The sequence below is a fragment of the Taudactylus pleione genome, unplaced genomic scaffold, assembly GCF_031769625.1.
Source record: "Taudactylus pleione unplaced genomic scaffold, aTauple2 ptg000129l, whole genome shotgun sequence".
NCBI classification, from domain to species: domain Eukaryota; kingdom Metazoa; phylum Chordata; class Amphibia; order Anura; family Myobatrachidae; genus Taudactylus; species Taudactylus pleione.
Window position 1 is genome coordinate 18,323,553 of NW_028284531.1, and position 18,243 is coordinate 18,341,795.

General features: G+C 45.0%; 1 protein-coding gene across 4 annotated transcripts in view; it reads right to left on the reverse strand.

The window, feature by feature from the left end:
- The window catches only part of TTLL13 (tubulin tyrosine ligase like 13), a 57,020-nt gene extending 39,206 nt beyond the window's left edge, over positions 1-17,814 (reverse strand). For 3 of the 4 annotated variants that reach the window (XM_088472930.1, XM_088472931.1, XM_088472928.1), the window contains exons 1-10: positions 17,584-17,764; positions 16,813-17,101; positions 15,820-15,860; positions 14,725-14,843; positions 14,484-14,614; positions 7,157-7,313; positions 6,458-6,601; positions 4,629-4,714; positions 4,158-4,383; positions 2,934-3,115 (exon numbers count right to left, since the gene is read on the reverse strand). In XM_088472930.1, the coding sequence (XP_088329056.1) occupies positions 2,934-3,115; positions 4,158-4,383; positions 4,629-4,714; positions 6,458-6,601; positions 7,157-7,313; positions 14,484-14,614; positions 14,725-14,843; positions 15,820-15,860; positions 16,813-17,081 (1,355 nt within the window). In that variant the 5' untranslated portion in view covers positions 17,082-17,101; positions 17,584-17,764. The other variant, XM_088472929.1, reaches the window with a different exon arrangement.
- Between the last annotated feature and the right edge of the window lie 429 nt (positions 17,815-18,243).

Here is an 18,243-nt window from a genome sequence, read left to right on the forward strand (position 1 = left end):
GTTCTGATCCTGACACCCCCACCATCCCGTTCTGATCCTGACACCCCCACCATCCCGTTCTGATCCTGACACCCCCACCATCCCGTTCTGATCCTGACACCCCCACCATCCCGTTCTGATCCTGACACCCCCACCATCCTGTTCTGATCCTGACACCCCCACCATCCTGTTCTGATCCTGACACCCCCACCATCCCGTTCTGATCCTGACACCCCCACCATCCTGTTCTGATCCTGACACCCCCACCATCCCGTTCTGATCCTGACACCCCCACCATCCCGTTCTGATCCTGACACCCCCACCATCCCGTTCTGATCCTGACACCCCCATCACGTTCAAATCCTGACACCCCCACCATGCTGTTCTGATACTGACACCCCCATCCTGTTCTGATCCTGACACCCCCACTACCCCGGTCTGATCCTGACACCCCCACCATTCTGTTCTGATCCTGACACCCCCATCCCGTTCTGATCCTGACACCCCACATTCCGTTCTGATCCTGACACCCTCACCATCCCGTTCTGATCCTGACACCCCCACCATCCCGTTCTGATCCTGACACCCCCACCATCCTGTTCTGATCCTGACACCCCCACCATCCCGTTCTGATCCTGACACCCCCACCATCCCGTTCTGATCTTGACACCCCCACCATCCCGTTCTGATCCTGACACCCCCACCATCCTGTTCTGATCCTGACACCCCCATGAGAGACCATCGGGCTTGCGACGAGACCCTTGCAGTAGGGTCTCGTTGCCGCAAGCCCCAGTGGACTTCCTGCACTATTAGAGCAGGAAGTCCACCTATTGACATCACTAGTGATGTCAGTAGGGCCGCCCACAAACGGAGGCTTTCCTGCAGAAACGCCTCCGGTTGCTCAGCCACCCCCCTTCCCCGCCTTCCAAACGGGGCAGCTGTCAATCAACATCGACAGCTGCCCTTTTTGGATGCGAGCACCGGAGCGATTGCTTTTTGCGCTTGCTCCGGGGCTCACGCATGCGCACTGGGCCATCATCGACCCGCTTGCGAGTGGGTATGAAGCAGGCCCACTGTCTGTATGTTGCGGCAGAAACTGAGATTCATCAGACCTGGTCACGTTTATCCAATCTTCAACTGACGAGTTGTGTTGAGCCTGTGCTCACTGTAACCTCAGTCTATGTTCTTAGCTGACAGGAGTGGGACCAGGTGTGGGCTTTTGCTGCTGTAGCCCTTCCACTTGGTTCTATGGGCCCGATTCAGACCCGCTCGCTAGATGCGTTCGCACGCAGCCAAAGTATGCAAATCCCGCGATCGCACGGCAAGGCATTAGCACGCCCACTATGTCCTGGCGTGAGATCGCGTTGTGTATTTAGACGCCCACCAGCCTGTCTTAAGACGCGCACTTATACACGTCATCTCCAGGAAGTGTATGCAACAATCGGTAACATCGAGTACCATCGGAAGCAAGCGCAGCACTTGTGGCTGACCATACCCTACCGCAAGCACTGCAAGTGCTTCAGTGTGAAATTCCACCATGTGACGTGTACTATGATGCTGCATCTTAATTATGCACGCCTCTGAAACGGCGTTAAGATGTTCAGACACGCCTGCGTTCGCACAGCCACTCCCCTGTTTCCATCGACCAACCCGTCACCACCCACAAAAGGCTCTTCCTGTCACTCAATCTAGCAAGGCGTCTATATACTAGGTACGATTGGGCTGATTGATGTTCGGGAAGATGCGCAGGCGCCAGACCCGTTCTGCGCATGTGCAGAACGGGTCTGCGAGCCCGCACGTAAACTTGCAGCAGACTGTCAGTGATTGACAGTCTGCTGCCGTTTGGGGGCAGGGAGAGGGCGGTGATGCCATCCGTTTCCCGAAACGGCGGCGTGTCACCGCCATTGTGGGGAGGGAAGAAGCCAGGATCTCCGTCGGCTGACAGGGATTTCCTGGAATCTTCCTCTACACTGCGGCGGTCGGCTGCGGGACCCCATGGGTCACAGCAGCCGGCCAATGGTACGCAGATTATCCGATGCTGCGTTGGACAACGCAGCTCGGATAAGTAATGCACAGGAGGCGTGATGCCTCCAACTGCATTACCATATCTGCAAGGATCGCAATTGCAAAGCTGCTTGCGTGCATACATTATCTATCGATAGCCTGAGTGCAGCTTTGCAATTACGATCCTTGCAGAATCAGGCCTGTATATTTTTTATGCATTGAGTTTTCCACGATTGGCTGATTAGAAATTTGCAATAATGAAGTAGATATACAGGGGTACTCAGAGGCATCGAGAGGTGAAGGAGGGTACTACTTACCCAGGCCCAGGTCAGTTGGAGGGGCCCGACAGGGGACTGGGTCAGTGCCCACCCTCACTTTTTTGCCCACTACCGCTGGCTGCGTCTGTATAGCAGCGCAGCCGATGCGTCACATCGGACAGTGAGAGCAGCAACTGCTGCTGCAGCAGTCTCCTTTCGCTGCCCGAGGTGCCGCTGGGATTGTGCTGTTATACAGGTGCGGCCAGCGGTAGTGGGCAGAGAAGACAAGTGTTACAGGTGGGGACGATCACACTGATCGCCCCCCTCACCTGGCGATGATTCCCTGTGCTGAGTGCCGCTCATAGTAATTTTGGGGGATGAGGCCTCCTGGGTTTGGCCATGCTTCCCAGTATCCAGGCCGGTCAGAGATCTTGACGGTCCCGGGTGAACCTAATAAGGTGGCACTGAATGTATATTGCTCATCATAGAAAAGAAGGTTCATCTCAATAATATAGTCTGTTTTCAAAGTAAGTCACATTCCCCACATACTTAATGGTGAGCTTTACAAAATATGTTATAGCTATTCAAGTAATGTGTAGTACAAATTTCATACAATGTAGTCAAATATTCAAACTAAGTCTATTTCATGGACTACATGGTAACGGGACTGAAAGGGGAATGTGTCATTGTCACCTAGCTTCCTTTTGGGGATTACGCTGCAGTAAACGCTCCTTTACTCTACGTTTGTCTTCCTCAAGAACCTTCCTTTTGTCACAAGCCCGGAGGTTGATCAAGTTAAGCGTATCATAAAGTAACGCATCCTTCACTTCTCGATCCAAACGTGAGTCTGTGGTAAAACTTGGGGAATGATTCACCTGTGCAACAGAAGTAGTTTATATTAATTTACATGAAAATATATATATTTTTACATGTTATATGTATATATAACTTCCACATGCTATATATAATACATATATTGGCCCCTACTTATTAATGATCGCTATTGCAATGTGATCTGGGCATGACATTACTGCCCATGATCACATTGCAACATGCGATCATAGCGCCCGGATGTATCATCCGCCACATGCAGGAACACGGGCTCCGTCCATGCGATGTGCCGGAGAGCTGCCAAGGCTGCTGCGCATGTGCAGTCACGATGACTGTACTTGCACGGCCGCCACTGCCGGGGAGGGTTCCAGAGGAACCCTTCCGTCGGCTAATTATTTGTGGTGTAGCCCATAGGCTACAGCGGCTAAAGCCATCTTCAGATGCATTCCGGATGATGGTAAATTTGGCAGCATCACATCCCCCATAGAAACCTATGGGGGATGTGTCTGCCTGTGGGAATGGAGGGATCACAGCAGGTATCAAAGATACTTGCTGTGGTCCCTCCTTCATACAACTGGGGGAAACTTGTGATTAACCCACGAAAACAGGTGTTTTCGGGGATTAAACCACAAATATACAATGATAAATGGGCCCCATTATGTTCAATAAAATACATAGCCTACACATATAGAATTATTTAAGAATTATATAAGAGTTAATCTCATAAGCAATTTAGGTGCATAGTTATACTTTAAAAGCTGTCCATATAATGTCAAATAACTAAATAATAAAATCTATAAACTCAACAGCACAATTTTATTACTTTTTTGATGCATAGAGAAGGGGCACCAAGGAGAAGTACCAGGGACTGGACCACCTATGGTGACCTGGCGGTTGTGATGACCAGCCGTGTCATACCGCCCCTAATCTGAATGCCCAGCACTTGCTTGGGTTAAAGTTGTGCGCAAAAACTTGGTGGTCATTGCATTCAAATACCCCCTAGGTAGTGCTGGTAGGGGCAAGAAGCAGCCGCACTAGAGTCCGAGGCTGCTCTCTGCGCCCTGAACAAGAGACATTCCGTTTTACCTCTAGTATCCAAGGCTTTAACTTTTTATCCAGAAGAATGTCAAATCCTAGGATCTCAAAGCAAGCACTACCAGCAATATGGTTCGGGAAGCAGGTGCGATAGTTGTGTTTCAGGATAGGATGGGCAGAAAGAAGAGTCTTTATAATAGCATCTTCAATGTCCTCCCACAGTTTGTTTGTGTCATAACTGTTGTTTTCCAGCCAGCTCCTTAGAGTTGATAGTTTTCTATTTAAAGAAAACATAAAATCATTGTGATTTTGCCAAACAGTTGAGTATGGTCATGTGCTTTACTGCTTAGTTAAGAGGGACAAATACCCCAACAATAAATTAGGTGTATGACCTTTAATTCTACTTTGTTTTGCATGTTTGGAATCTAATACTTCCAAATTAAACATAAATTAACAGTTTTTATACGTAGAAGAGCATAAGTGTGTATTCCTCGTGACAGTGTGCAGCCATCTTTAAATTACCGTTTACTTCCTGTTAAGTCATCTCTGACAAAGTTTTCATTTTGCTTGTTGATTGCATAATTGGTCAGGTGCATACAGACATCGTCCTGTCAAAATGAAGATTAAATTTAAGATTATCATATTATTTCATTTTCCATTATAACATTTTACAATCTAAAGTTTATTTCAGAGCATAGAAACAAAAAAAAAACCATATTTTTCTGTTTGGGACTAAAAAAAAAAAAAGCCTGACATTTTTACCAGATTAAGGTAGAAAAAAAATCCCTAACAATGTCATTCACACTTCGCACTATAGGGGTGATTCAGTTAGATAATACATATAGGCGTATGCAGACAGGGAAATCTCACGTTTTACTCATAGCCCCTTAGAGGTGCAGGCAAAAATAAAAGTGAGATTTCCGTATGGTAATGCCAGTAAATCTACGCAGTCACACTGCGCTGGACCTTAAGCTGAACTGAATCTGCCCCTAGGAATGCTAAACATAAACTACAAGTTATATTACTTTAAATCTGCTCATCACACTTTTAAATATATAAGGGAAAGTTTCAAGACCTATCAAATTAAACGGTATTTCAGAAAACGTTTTTTATTAAAGACATGTATCGGACTTCCTATGAGTAAGCTTCCCAAGTTTGAAGACAAAAAATTATTTGAAACTAAAGTTGGAAACACGATTAATTAATAATTAAGGGTTCTCATGGTATTGGCTTCACAGATCTATTTTATTCTATACAGGAAAGGGACAACAGTAAAATATTGTAAATGTTAGCTTTGATGCACACAGTGGTATACAGACACAGTACATACCGCTGAAGTGACATGACCTGCTTTTATATCCCAGGAAAACAGCAAGATGAAAACACTCTTCAATATTTTAGAATGTTTTTCACATTACTGAAGCAAGAAAAAATCCTTAAGGAGCAATTTAAGTGCTTATAAATAAATTAGTTCCTTTATCGCACTGAATTTTTTTCGCCCTTTAAAGTGAATTTTTGTTTATGAGCTTCAGTGCAAGAATAGGTGCAATAGGTGTACTAACAAATGAACACCCTACATCCAGCCATCTTTTCCGATTAGTTATACAGAGGTTCCCAAACGCGGTCCTCAAGGCTCCCCAACAGTTCTGCAGCTGCAGTTACCTTGTCTTACATATCTATGCACTTCTCTGTAAAACTAGCTGCACACAATTAGGCATGTTATGTCACTAAGGAGCATTTGTCTGCTTCAGCTGTCTTTCTTCTGGGTGTAAATGCTGGATAATGCTTTTTATAGAAAATCTGCTCTTGTGGAACCATCCAGGCAAACCAATAAGAAAGTATCTTTTTATATATGGTGATTTTTTTATTGTAAAGGGAAAATGCTGCAGAACAAAATGCTCCTTACCTTATTACCGCTAAATGGATTTTACTGGGTCTAATAATCATAGCCACATTAATACAGCAGAAGAGAATAACTACTGGTGTATCATGAATTACTAATTCTGCATTGTTTATGACAATAGCATATTAAACAAAAACATGTGAGCTGGTGCTGCTGTGCCATGGGCATCTTGTGTTTTGCATTCTCATGCCAAGCTTTGTCAGCTCTCAATAGCTCAACATCCACTACTGTATAATTACAGGTCACAGGATCCATTGGGGATTGACGTAAAGTGAGATTGGAATATAATCTATTTACAAGTCCTGACCTGCCGTTTCTCATGTAAATTGTCATTTAGAATCTATCATGCAGAAACAATTGTTGCTGTTTGATTTTTTTTCTATGCACTAATGAATCAGCCCTTTACAACCTATTATGCTGCCTAATTAATTTTCCAAAGGTTATTTACCAAATTATGGAGACTTGGTTCTGTGTAGCTCATAGTTGCAAAACGCGCCAGTCCTTCCTTGTAGATGAAAATGCGCAGAGGTTCACAAGATGTCACTAAGACGTATATCCGCAGATCGAATTTATACCCATCAATGAGGAATGGCTGTGCAAATGAATAATAATAAATGAGTGTCACATGAACAGCAAAACTGTGTATTAGAGTTGTTACTTGTATAAGTAACATGCTACTTTTATTCAGAATCTAATACATGGTTTGTGCACATAAAATAAACAAATCTTTCTCCGTAGCGCAGGGATGGGGAACCTCCTGCCCAGGGGCCATAGAAGACCCGTGGGATCATTTGGTCTGGCCCTCTGACCATTTTTTCTGCTAGCCTCATCTGGCTAGCAGGGTGCCTAGAATGGCACACTGTAGCCAGAATCTATGCAGCAGCATCCTTAGGACACTTCAGTTGGTCACACTGCTGACCTTACAGCTCCCTGGAGCATCCTCATGATGCTCCGGGCATTGCTGTAATTACCGGCGATTGTGGTCCTGCCCATCACACGGAGGGGCCGTGGCCTGCACCGAGCCCACAAATAATGTTATATATGTCAAAATGGCCCTCAGCATAAAAAAGGTTCCCCACGCCTGCCGTAGTGCTTTCGACTATTACCTTGGCAACATACTACTAACAGAACAGGTGATCATGGTTACCTTGGAGATATATTGCTGACAGATCATGTGATCTCCATGTTTAATGTCCTTTAAGTTTTTGGATAGAAAAATACCCCTGCCTTGGCAACCACTATCAGGCTTGCAGATGTACGTTTTATTTTTCTTTGTGCGACAGTAAGCCTGTAAATCACCATAACTGCAGTGAAGGGACAAAGAGAGACAAGGTCAAAACCATTGGTATAAATCATAATAACACCTTTAACCAATGTAGATATATATATAATTCACAGATACCATACTGTATAAACTGACAGGGTGATGAAATGTTACCTTCAGGTCTCACTCTTATACGTGTTTGGTATATTTTTATGGATCTGTATTTATTATTATGAAGGGAGACTGTTACCCATAAATAGACGAAATAAAGTGAATGTATATTACTCGTTCTCTGAAGCTTGCTTTCCTTATATTCATATCAGTACTCTCTACCCTACAAGCTGATCCTCACGCTCTGTACAGAAGATAAACGAAATGACTGTATAGGAGTGGAGAGGGTTAAACTTCCTAGGCTGGGGGCAGACCAGTGTGGGGAATCATGTGATAATTAGGGCCTATGGGTTCTTAGGATTGTAGGTTTTAGCAGGGATATTAGAGTTTGTTGGAGGCGGAGTCAGCCTCTTTTGTTCCTGTCTTCAGAGTTAGTAAGTGTTATTACTGAGCTCTGTGTTGCTGGGCAGTTTATATCAGAGTCCTACTTCTGTAACCTCCCCCCATTTGCCTGTGTTTCTTTCTTTCTTTAATTCCACTTCCTATCTCTATTGTGTTAAAAGAATATCCTGTGCTCCCTATTTTTGTGACCCTGATTTCTTTGCCCCACAATTACAACCCCCCCCATTTGTGTCATGCCCCGCCCCAGGCACGCAGCGCGGACCCCTGCCCGTTACCGGGTACCGGAGGCTAATGCTGGTGCCATAGTGGGAGCTCTTGATCGGCAGGATGGTACTGAGGTGGCCAGTGGGGAGTCCCCGGCGCCACAGCGGCGGCAAAGCTTAGGCGTGGCTGCACTGTGCAGCCGCGAGCGGGGGTCAGGTGCGGTGGCTCAGAGCCTGATAAGACCCTGCGAGTGGGCAGAGCCGCCGCAATGAGGCCGGTGACTGCTCGCCCGCAGAGGTTAGGCGCAGCGGCTCTGAGCAGCAGTTAGTGAGCCCGCGGGCGGGCAGAGCCGCCGCAGGGAGGTAGGTCAGCGGATGCTCGCCCCCCGCGGGTGCAGAGCCTACAGGGGTGCGCACGCTCCTTTAGAGGAGGTGTAGGGAGTAGGGCTAGTGCCCGGATGGGCAGCGGGGATCATCCCCGCAGTTCAGGTAGTGAGGGAGGTGAGAGACCTGGCCCTGTCAGTAGTGTAAGGGCTAGGTCAGGCAGGGAGGCTGGCGACCATTACAGGGCAGTAGGAGCAGGCATAGGAGGGGAGGGGCTAGGAGACAATATGGAGGATGATTGGCAGGCTGTGCACAGCTCTGATGGCAGCAGCCTGTCTGGTCCTGTTGTACAGCCTGAATCCACTGCTGCTGGTCAGCGCTCAGCGTGTAGGGGCGGGAGAAGCATTCCTGCGGTTGCAGTTTCCGGCTCGGTGGATATGCAGTCCAGTAGTGGGCTTCCTAGTCAGGCTTTTGACCCTGCAGCGTTTGCGGCCATGATGTTATCTATGGCATCTGCATTTGCTCCCATGGTGGCGGCATTGGGTCCTAACTATGCAGCTAGTGTGGGAGTAGATCAAGGGCAGCGTTCCATTCCTGCTAATCTAGGGCCTGCTGTAAATCAGTTCATGCAGGCTTGTAGAGCTATGGCTGCTGCTGCGGCTTAGTTGGCAGCTGGTCCGGAGATGTCTGTGGTGCCTACTGCTGTTTCTTCTCTTGCCGTGTTGGCTGAGTCCGGGGTTTCGGCCCTGGGGCCAGCTTTACTGTCTTTTTCAGATGCTGTTGATGGCGGGACTATGGAGCAGGATTACAGCGTCGAGGAGGTGTCATCATCGGCAGCTTCCGGGGGTGACAAGGCTGGGTCGTCAGGTGTGACCTCAGAGGTTTTTGATGATGATATTTCTGATTCTGCCTCCTCTTTCTCCTCTGTTTCGGACTTGTCATCGTCTTCTTCCTCCTTGGCTTCTTCAGCCAGCAGCGCGATGAAGGCGCGGATGAGGGCTGCTAGATATGCACGACGAGAGGCGGCAAGGCGCGATAAGAGGGCAAAACGATGGCGTAAGGGGAATAGTTTGCGTAAGTCCAGGTAGCGCCAGTGTCAGCCAGGTGTGGTGTATTGCGGCAATACAGCGGTTTTGCGGGGTTTGCGTGCTTATTGCAAGAAGAAAATTAGGAAGGGCGATTACGTGGACATGTTTATCTTAACTGAGCAAGCCAAAAAGATTTTAAAGCAGCTAAGCTTAAAGGCGGTGTGGGGGTGGAATATTTTCGCTCTTATGATAACTGGCTGGCTGGGTTTTTGCGTATTCGCGGCATGCTACCTGAAAGATCGCCCAGGGGAGCACCTGAACGTAATACGGTATATCCACCTGATTCACGGGATGCAGCGTAAATCCAGGGGCAACGCCTGGAGGACCTTTGATGGGGAGTTTAAGCGCAAGCAGGACGGATCAAAAAACTTAGATTTCGGGTGCAAGGATGTGGAAGTGTGGCTTGACGTCACAGAACCACCTAAAGGTGGAGCGGAGGAGTCTCGGGCAGGCGGGGATACTAATAAGGGGGGGTCTGGTGCGTGGCACCCAAATTCTGATCCCTTCCCTGGGCGCCGGCAGACGGGCCCCGGGCGGCTTTCCGGGCAGACGCTTGTTAAGGGTAAATATTTTGCTTTTAATAATGCCACCTGTCCCCGGGGCCAACGGTGTCGTTTTCGACACCTTTGCTTGCATTGTAATGGATTGCACCCCGCCTCTAATTGCTTCCGGTTGTCGGCCCAACAGTGATCCAAGTCGGGAGGAGGAGCTATTCCCAAAGCCGGAGGTAGCGCAGGCGCTAAATAGGGCCCCAACACCTATCCGTTTGGATGCTATGTCCAGGTGGCTAGGGTGGTACCCTAATAGACAGGACGCTGAATTTCGTTTTTCGGGTTCGAGTTGGGTTTTAGTTTACCCGTTATAGGCAAAGTTTGAGTCTGTTCCCCAAGGAATTTACAATCTGCTCGAGTTTTTCCTGAAGTCCTTCAGGCAAAGATCGAGAAAGAAGTTCAGTTAGGACGGATGGCGGGTCCCTTTGCACATCCTCCAGTGGGGAACCTGATTCTTTCCCCGGTGGGGGTGTTGCCCAAGAATACTCCAGGAAAATTTCGGCTGATCCGGCATCTGTGTTATCCATCGGGGTCCTCAGTTAATGATGCTATACCTCCTGAACACTGTTCAGTGAGGTATCAGTCTTTTGATGATGCTTTCAGTATCGTTAGGGCATATGGATGTGGGGCCCTCATGGCTGAGATGGATGTTGAATCAGCCTTTTCGTTTGCTCCCTTTGCGACCTGAATCGTTTAGGTTCAGGGTTTTCGCATTGGGGGGGAATACTTCATAGTAAGTGCTTGCCTATGGGGTGTTCGATTTCCTGCGCATTTTTTGAAAGTTTAGCACCTTCCTTCATTGGTGCATGGATTTTTCTTGTGGGGATCATGGGATAGCGATGACTTCCTCTGCGTGGGCCCCGCTGGTTCAGAGCGTTGTAACGAGCTACTTGGTTCCATGAGAGCGCTGTTTTTTCTTTTTTCTTGTACCAATGGCAGATGAGAAGACAGAGGGTCCCCTCTCGTGTTTGTTGTTTTTTAGGTATCAGGATTGATACCTTGTCCGGCTCCTGTCGTCTTCCGCGATGATAAAGTTGACAATTTGCGAAAATCCATTTCAGAGAGTTTGGTTGCGCGTAAAATTTGTCCCAATCGCTTTTGGGTTGAATGAACTTTGCCTGTAGAGTTATACCAATGGGTATAGCATTTTGCCGAAAGCTAGAGAGGGCCACAGCGGGGGTTTCCAGACCGCACCATTTGATCGGTTTATCATCAAAAATAAAAAGAGACCTGAAAGTTTGGGTTTCCTTTCTGGCGGATTTTAATGGGGTCAGGGTCTGGTATCCCCTCTTGTGGACAATGTGGATTTGTAGCTGTTTACTGATGCAGCAGGATCTTCGAGGTTCGGTTGCTACCTGAAGGGATCCTGGTGCATCGCAACTTGGCCGGAGGAGTGGGTTCGTACAGGTTTGACAAGGGATATGTTGCTCTTAGAGTTGTTCCCAATAATGGTGGCCTTGGAGGTCTGGTGCGAGCGCATCTGCAATCGCAGCATTTTGTTCAGATGTGACAATCTGGGCGTGGTGCATGCGATAAATGGTCAGAGAGCAAAGTTTTTGTGGGTTTCGCGTGTGAGAGTGGGAAGTTTTTTCCGTGGACAAGGCCTCGGTGGTAAGGGTCAGCATCAGTTGATGCTTTCTTTTATTTGGCAGCTGTACATATCTGGCAGGTCAAGAGCAGTAGTCTCACGATATCTGGCAGGTATTTCGTTTTCTCCAAATTGAAGGGAATCCCTGACCTTACAAGGAGTTTTGTCATCACAAAGGCCTTGAAAGGATGGGCGCACGCTGAGCCAGTTACCCCCGATAAAAGACGGCCCATAGACATTTCCTTGTCACCGTCCATCCTAGGAGCAGTTGCGGACGTGGCGGTTCCGGTTTCGAAACGCTTTTGTTTGAGTTAGCTTTCTCCATGGCTTTTCATGGTGCTTTCCGGGTGTCAGAATTAGTTGCTCCCTCCAAATGGAGGGATTCAACTATGCTTCGTTCGGATATGAAGGTGAGTGAGAGGTCCTTGCTGTGCAGATTGCGTCGTTCTAAGACTGATCAGCTAGGCAGGGGTTGCTGGATAACATTGGTCCCCTCGGCGGATGGTCAAATTTGTCCGGTCGGCTTGGCCACTCATTATGCATCGGTTAGACCTTCAGCGGAGGGCTCATGGCTGATGCATTGCGATGGGCTTCCACTGACAGAATTTCAGTTTAGCTGGATGCTGCGGCGATGTCTTTGCAGCGTGGGCCTCTCACCAGGGGAATTCGGCACGCAGTCATTTCGAATCGGTGCTGCCGCTTCCGCCGCCACTGCGGGATCAGATTCAGGCTTTGGGCAGGTGGAAATCAGCCAGTGATAAGTGTTACATTCGGCCAAATCGTTGAGGTTTAATGTCGGGCATGCATGTTAATTATGGTTTGTTATGTGTTTACTAAATGTCATTGGTCCTGGTCTTGTCTGTTCTTCCCTTGTCTTTCCTACTCGGGGATTAGCTACTCACCATTGATTTCAGTGGGAGTCTGGAGAGTTTTGACGATTTTTTTTACCTGATCTGACAGACTTAATTCGGCTATTTGATTCACTATGATAATTATATGTCCCTCAGCAGGTTTTACGTTTTCTCTCCGGTCGAGTTCATTTGTGTTATCCCTAACCCCTCCCCCCCCTGCCATTTTATTGTTTTAACTTATCCTCTTGTGTCTTCATGTCGCTTCAGATTGGCACAGAAGCTTGTTGATCTTTAAAGATTCAGAACAAAATTTTTCTTTTTGGCAGATCCTCACTAATATGTTCCCCGTTAGATATACATTATTAAATATGCTAAGATTTTTACAATAACTTTAATCTTTTCATTGTTTTTCCCTCATTTATAGGAATGGCTAGTGATGATTGTACTGTATGGATAGTTGGCCATTCATTTGTTTTTGGGCAACTCAGTTCATGACCGCGCAGGAGGCGCCATTGTTTCCGGGATCTAGTGGAGTTAGATGGCTAGGGATCAGAGGTATGTTGAGGGAGAGCCTTAAGCCTACACTCTTGCAGCAGCTTTAGCGGTATGGCTTGCCAAGAGTCTTGGTGATACATCTAGGCGGGAATGTTCAGGGCAAGGGACATCTCTGGAGTTAAGGCATGCGGTGGTGGATGCGGTGGTGGATGATTTGGGTCAGATTATGATGGCTTGGCCATCTTGCAAAATAGTCTGGGCTTTCATGGTCCCTAGATTGTTGGCGTGGTGTGGTTATCGGCAGAGCCATTGATAAAGCTCGGAAAAAAAGTGAACTTGGCTGTTTCAAAATATGTGTTGAGAAATGGCGGGGCGGTGGTCAGACATACTAGGATTAAATTTAGGTATACTTACCTTTTACGGTCTCACGGGGTACACTTAGCTAAGGAAGGTTTGGTTCTTTTTCTTGAGGATCTGTTTGAGGTTGTGGTTTCTGTGCATTAGTTCTATGGTGGCGGTGCAAGGTTTCTGTTAGCAGAACCTTGCTTTTGGCGGGAAAGAACGGCAGGTTACCTATTAGCACTGTGAATATTGGTTTACTTTTTGTTTCGCTCACCTTCGTTGACTGTTAAAGTCTGCTGGACCACCCCGCCGGGGGCAGCATCATCACCTTTCCGGGTGGGTAGTCAAGGTAGAAGGCTTGAGCGTATTGTGTTGTGGTTAGAGTGTTTATAGTGTTAGGTTTGGGCTGTTGATAGCCGTTCTTTCTTTGCCACCATATTTCAATTAATTTAATTAATTTTAGTAATTAATTCATTATCTGTTAATTAAATAAAATAGCTAACAATTCTGCCAAATACAAGTCTCTGTGTCTTTATTTCAATTGAGTATGTTTTATTGTCAATGATTCACGCACTGGTCAATCCTCAGACGATGGGAGGTTTAGATAAACGAAATGACTGTATAGGAGTGGAGAGGGTTAAACTTCCTAGGCTGGGGGCAGACCAGTGTGGGGAATCATGTGATAATTAGGGCCTATGGGTTCTTAGGATTGTAGGTTTTAGCAGGGATATTAGAGTTTGTTGGAGGCGGAGTCAGCCTCTTTTGTTCCTGTCTTCCCACCCTCCCTCCCTAAATTTTATGTTATGTGCTCTCTTTGATTTGGGTTTGGTGATTTCTTCGTTGGCTATTTTAGGCAGGAAAGAACGGCAGGTTACCTATTAGCACTGTGAATATTGGTTTACTTTTTGTTTCGCTCACCTTCGTTGACTGTTAAAGTCTGCTGGACCACCCCGCCGGGGGCAGCATCATCACCTTTCCGGGTGGGTAGTCAAGGTAGAAGGCTTGAGCGTATTGTGTTGTGGTTAGAGTGTTTATAGTGTTAGGTTTGGGCTGTTGATAGCCGTTCTTTCTTTGCCACCATATTTCAATTAATTTAATTAATTTTAGTAATTAATTCATTATCTGTTAATTAAATAAAATAGCTAACAATTCTGCCAAATACAAGTCTCTGTGTCTTTATTTCAATTGAGTATGTTTTATTGTCAATGATTCACGCACTGGTCAATCCTCAGACGATGGGAGGTTTAGTACTTACTCTGCAGGCAGGCACCATGTTCGAGGAAAAATGTTATAGTCTTTAGGAAAAAGTTTTAACAGTCGATTCATATTTCTTGCCAGCAAATCCTTTCTGCAGATCTCACTCATTCCTGGGAAGTGGTTGATTTTCTGTCAATACAAAGTAAAGAAAATTAATATATATATACAAATACTGTACATGCAAAGCAAAGAATTTTTAACCTGTCACCGGTCACATGCTCTTTGCAGGGCAGACTTGCCTGAAATCTCTTCATGTCCATTACACGCTCTAGAGAGACTGAGCAGTCTGTCCAGTAAACTGTCCACTCTTCTTCCTCTCCAACTTCCTTTAGTCCACAAAGACGGGAAGCTCGACGCACTGAAACACAAGCATGTACCAAGAGGCTGCGATCAGACACATCTACATTTCACATCTTTCTACTTCACGATTAAAAGAAAGAAGTTTTTAGTAAGAGGCCAGTACATGATGTTCATCTGAGTGATGTCATTTCACAGTGCAGAATCAGCTCTGGTCTTGCGATGCACCTAAATTTGCTCACTTGCACCTAGATTTCCACGAATGTGTATAGCATTTGCAGAGGTCATAAACTTGCAAGCAAAGTCCAAAGTACAGCCCAACTTTTGAATAAGCTTTGCCTAGTTGACTGGTATAGGTTTATTGCAAAACCTCATACAAAAGTAACAATTATAATTTTTTTAAGATAACTGAGAAGCCAAAACTCAGCCAGCTATAGAAACAAGGGGGTATATTTACTAAAGTGTGGGTTATTAGAAGTGGAGATGTTGCCCACAGCAACCAATCAAATTCTAGCTATTATCTTCTAGATCACAGGTTCTCAACCTCGGTCCTCAGGACCCCAAACAGTACATGTTTTCCAGATCTCCTCACAGAATCGCAGGTGAAATAATTAGCTCCACCTGTGGATCTTTTAATATGTGTTAGTGAGTAATGAGTACACCTGTGCACCTGCTGGATGATCTGGAAAACGTTAAATGTGTGGGGTTCTGAGGACCGAGTTTGAGAACCACTGTTCTAGATGGTGCTAGATAAATGTTAAGTAGAATCTGAATCCAAGTTCTCTTGTAACATTTGCAAAGGAAGAGTGCAAAAATGAGATTTAATTTTGCAGAGTAGAATAAAAAATAAAAAGTAAAGGAGAGGGACAGAGGGTGCTTTTTAGGAATGCCCTTTCTGTATGGAGTGTTGCCTGCTCATTTTCACCCAGCAAAAGGACTTCATTTTTTTTTTATTTTATAAAACAAAACTTAATTAGTCTTGGAGTGAATTATAAGTGATATTATAAACATACAATTGTAATGGATGGATGACTTACCGCTTTCATACTTGCAGTTTTTTAAATTTATACAAATCGTTCTATAAAATAAATAAGAGGTACATTTTTAGTTATTATTGAAAGTAGCATATAATAATAGAATACTGAAAAACAGTCAAACTGAATATAAGAAAATAAAGAGAAAAATTAAATACCATTAAATCAAAGCAGCTACAAAAAAAAAAGACAAATGTATTTTATAATAATTACGCTGCTTCCAAATGTGTAGCTCCCCAAACATTTGTATAAACCTGAAGGGAAAAAGAACAAGTAGGAAGGGATAATAGCTACTCTTCAACTAAATAAACAATACATGAAATTCCAGAACCTTTTTCACCACAACTTACCAAAATATACTAAAAAAAAAAACATAAAAGTAAACTAACATATAAAGCATAAATATAAAATACAGTCAGCAAATAGCAGCTTATAATAGATTAAATTGATAAGAACAGAGTTTAGCACGCAGTAATCAATGTATGAATTCAAGGTTCATCTCATATATCCATAACATCTCGAGCATGAAGGGTTCATGTGGAGAGAAGTATAATAAATTAAAGCACATTCCTTTATAAGTAATAAAGGATGCAGCGGCCCTCCATGGTTATCAGTATAGTAAATTACACTACTTTGTCAGGGTAAAGTGACTTATTAACAGAAAACATCAACATGGTTTATATGCATGGCTGTGCTTAGACATTCTGCTGCCAGGCAGCAACTTGTAAGAGAAATTGGTCTTCCCGATTCCTTATCCAAACTACTTTGTATACAAGTTGTGTGATATTGTATGTTTAGTCATCATTAGATCTGCCTACAATCTAAATACAAACAATTTTAAATAAATTCCTCTGATTTTTCTGCCTAAAACGTGCTGCCTGGGTGAGATGTAAGGCTGGCACATTATAGGCACACATTTGTTAATATTGAAATGTTTTACTTTTGCTAGAACACCCTGGTTTCCCATGATAAAGATGGCTGACAAAGGACAAACACCTGCGTTTTTTCTTCTTTTTCTTTGTAGACTGGTCTGCTGTGTTGGTACCCCAGTCTATCTTTGGTGTTTCCAGGATATGGGACAATTTATCCTGATTTGGGCTTTCTTCATGCAGATTGGTTTTATTAAGGTCTTTGTTCACAATAGCAGGTGCCACGTCTACTGGGGAGGTCTCACCCAAACTTTCACTCTCCGACTCATCTTCATCCTCTTCATCATCACCGGTCTCATCATCTGATACACTGCACCCTTGTGAATCGCCCTTCATGTTGTCCAGCAACACTTCAGCTGTAAAATAAGCAAATATTTTAACGAGAGAGTAATATTAAATTAGAGACTGCAAGGTCTCATGATGATGATAAATCTTGGAATACTTTAACTGCCGTATGCTATAATAACAACCAACAATATTTGATTGGGACAAACAATCATTTGTAAGTAAAGTCTTTAAAGTATATTTTTACCATCACACAACCCCCTATATGATGCATAGCTGGCAAAGTAATCTAAAAAGACATTTTACAGTATTTATTAACAGTTACATGTTTATCGAATGGTTTTATAAAACAAAGCAATGCAGAAACAAGGCTGTGCTAGCAGCTATAATTAATAATATTAATAACACACCATTGCATATTGCCGTCATTGATCTGTATAATACACCACTGCTGACATAATGGCATCTTTCCAATGAATGCAATGCAAAATATAGAAATACTAGCAGGCAGCTATGATTAATGATGCAAGGCAACAAAGATAAAGGCATTTACCTGAAACTGTAACCCCCTGCGGCAGTGTTACTTAACTTATTCAACTTCTATCCTATATCCTCAGTGCTGTAGTAACTATGGACGCGTGCTCTTCTCTCCCGGTACTCTATTCTCATAATACATTATATATGGAGATCTGCCGCCTAATGACCCCCTAATGCTGTGCCGGTCAGATGCTACTTACTGGCTACAGCGAGCTCCCAAGGACAACAACTAAGCGGTCGCCATGGAAACCGGACATTGCGGCCGCGATCAGCAGGGCGGAGAGAAGGCGGGCGGGTGTTATTAGTGGCTGGCTGGTCAGAGCCCTGGGCAGTGCTATTATTCACTACTATACAGTACAGCTGTCTGTCTATGTACCACCCCTATTTCTCTGTATACATGACACACACCACCACAGTCACAAAAACAACGTTGTGTATTGTTCTATTGTGCTTCTTTAGACAATGGCCTTGTAAATGTTCTGTATTAACAAATCTTTATTCAGGGGCACAGTAACGGGTCCTACAGGAGATTTCTTCATTTTGGAAGAAAGCAAGAAGTATATAGTAGATGTATGTGTGTGCATAGATTATAGTTAGATATGCAGATGTGTCCTCATACACTGTTGCTCAAGTTGGCCAAATAGCTTCTCTTGGTGCACCAGGTCCTGGGTGACGC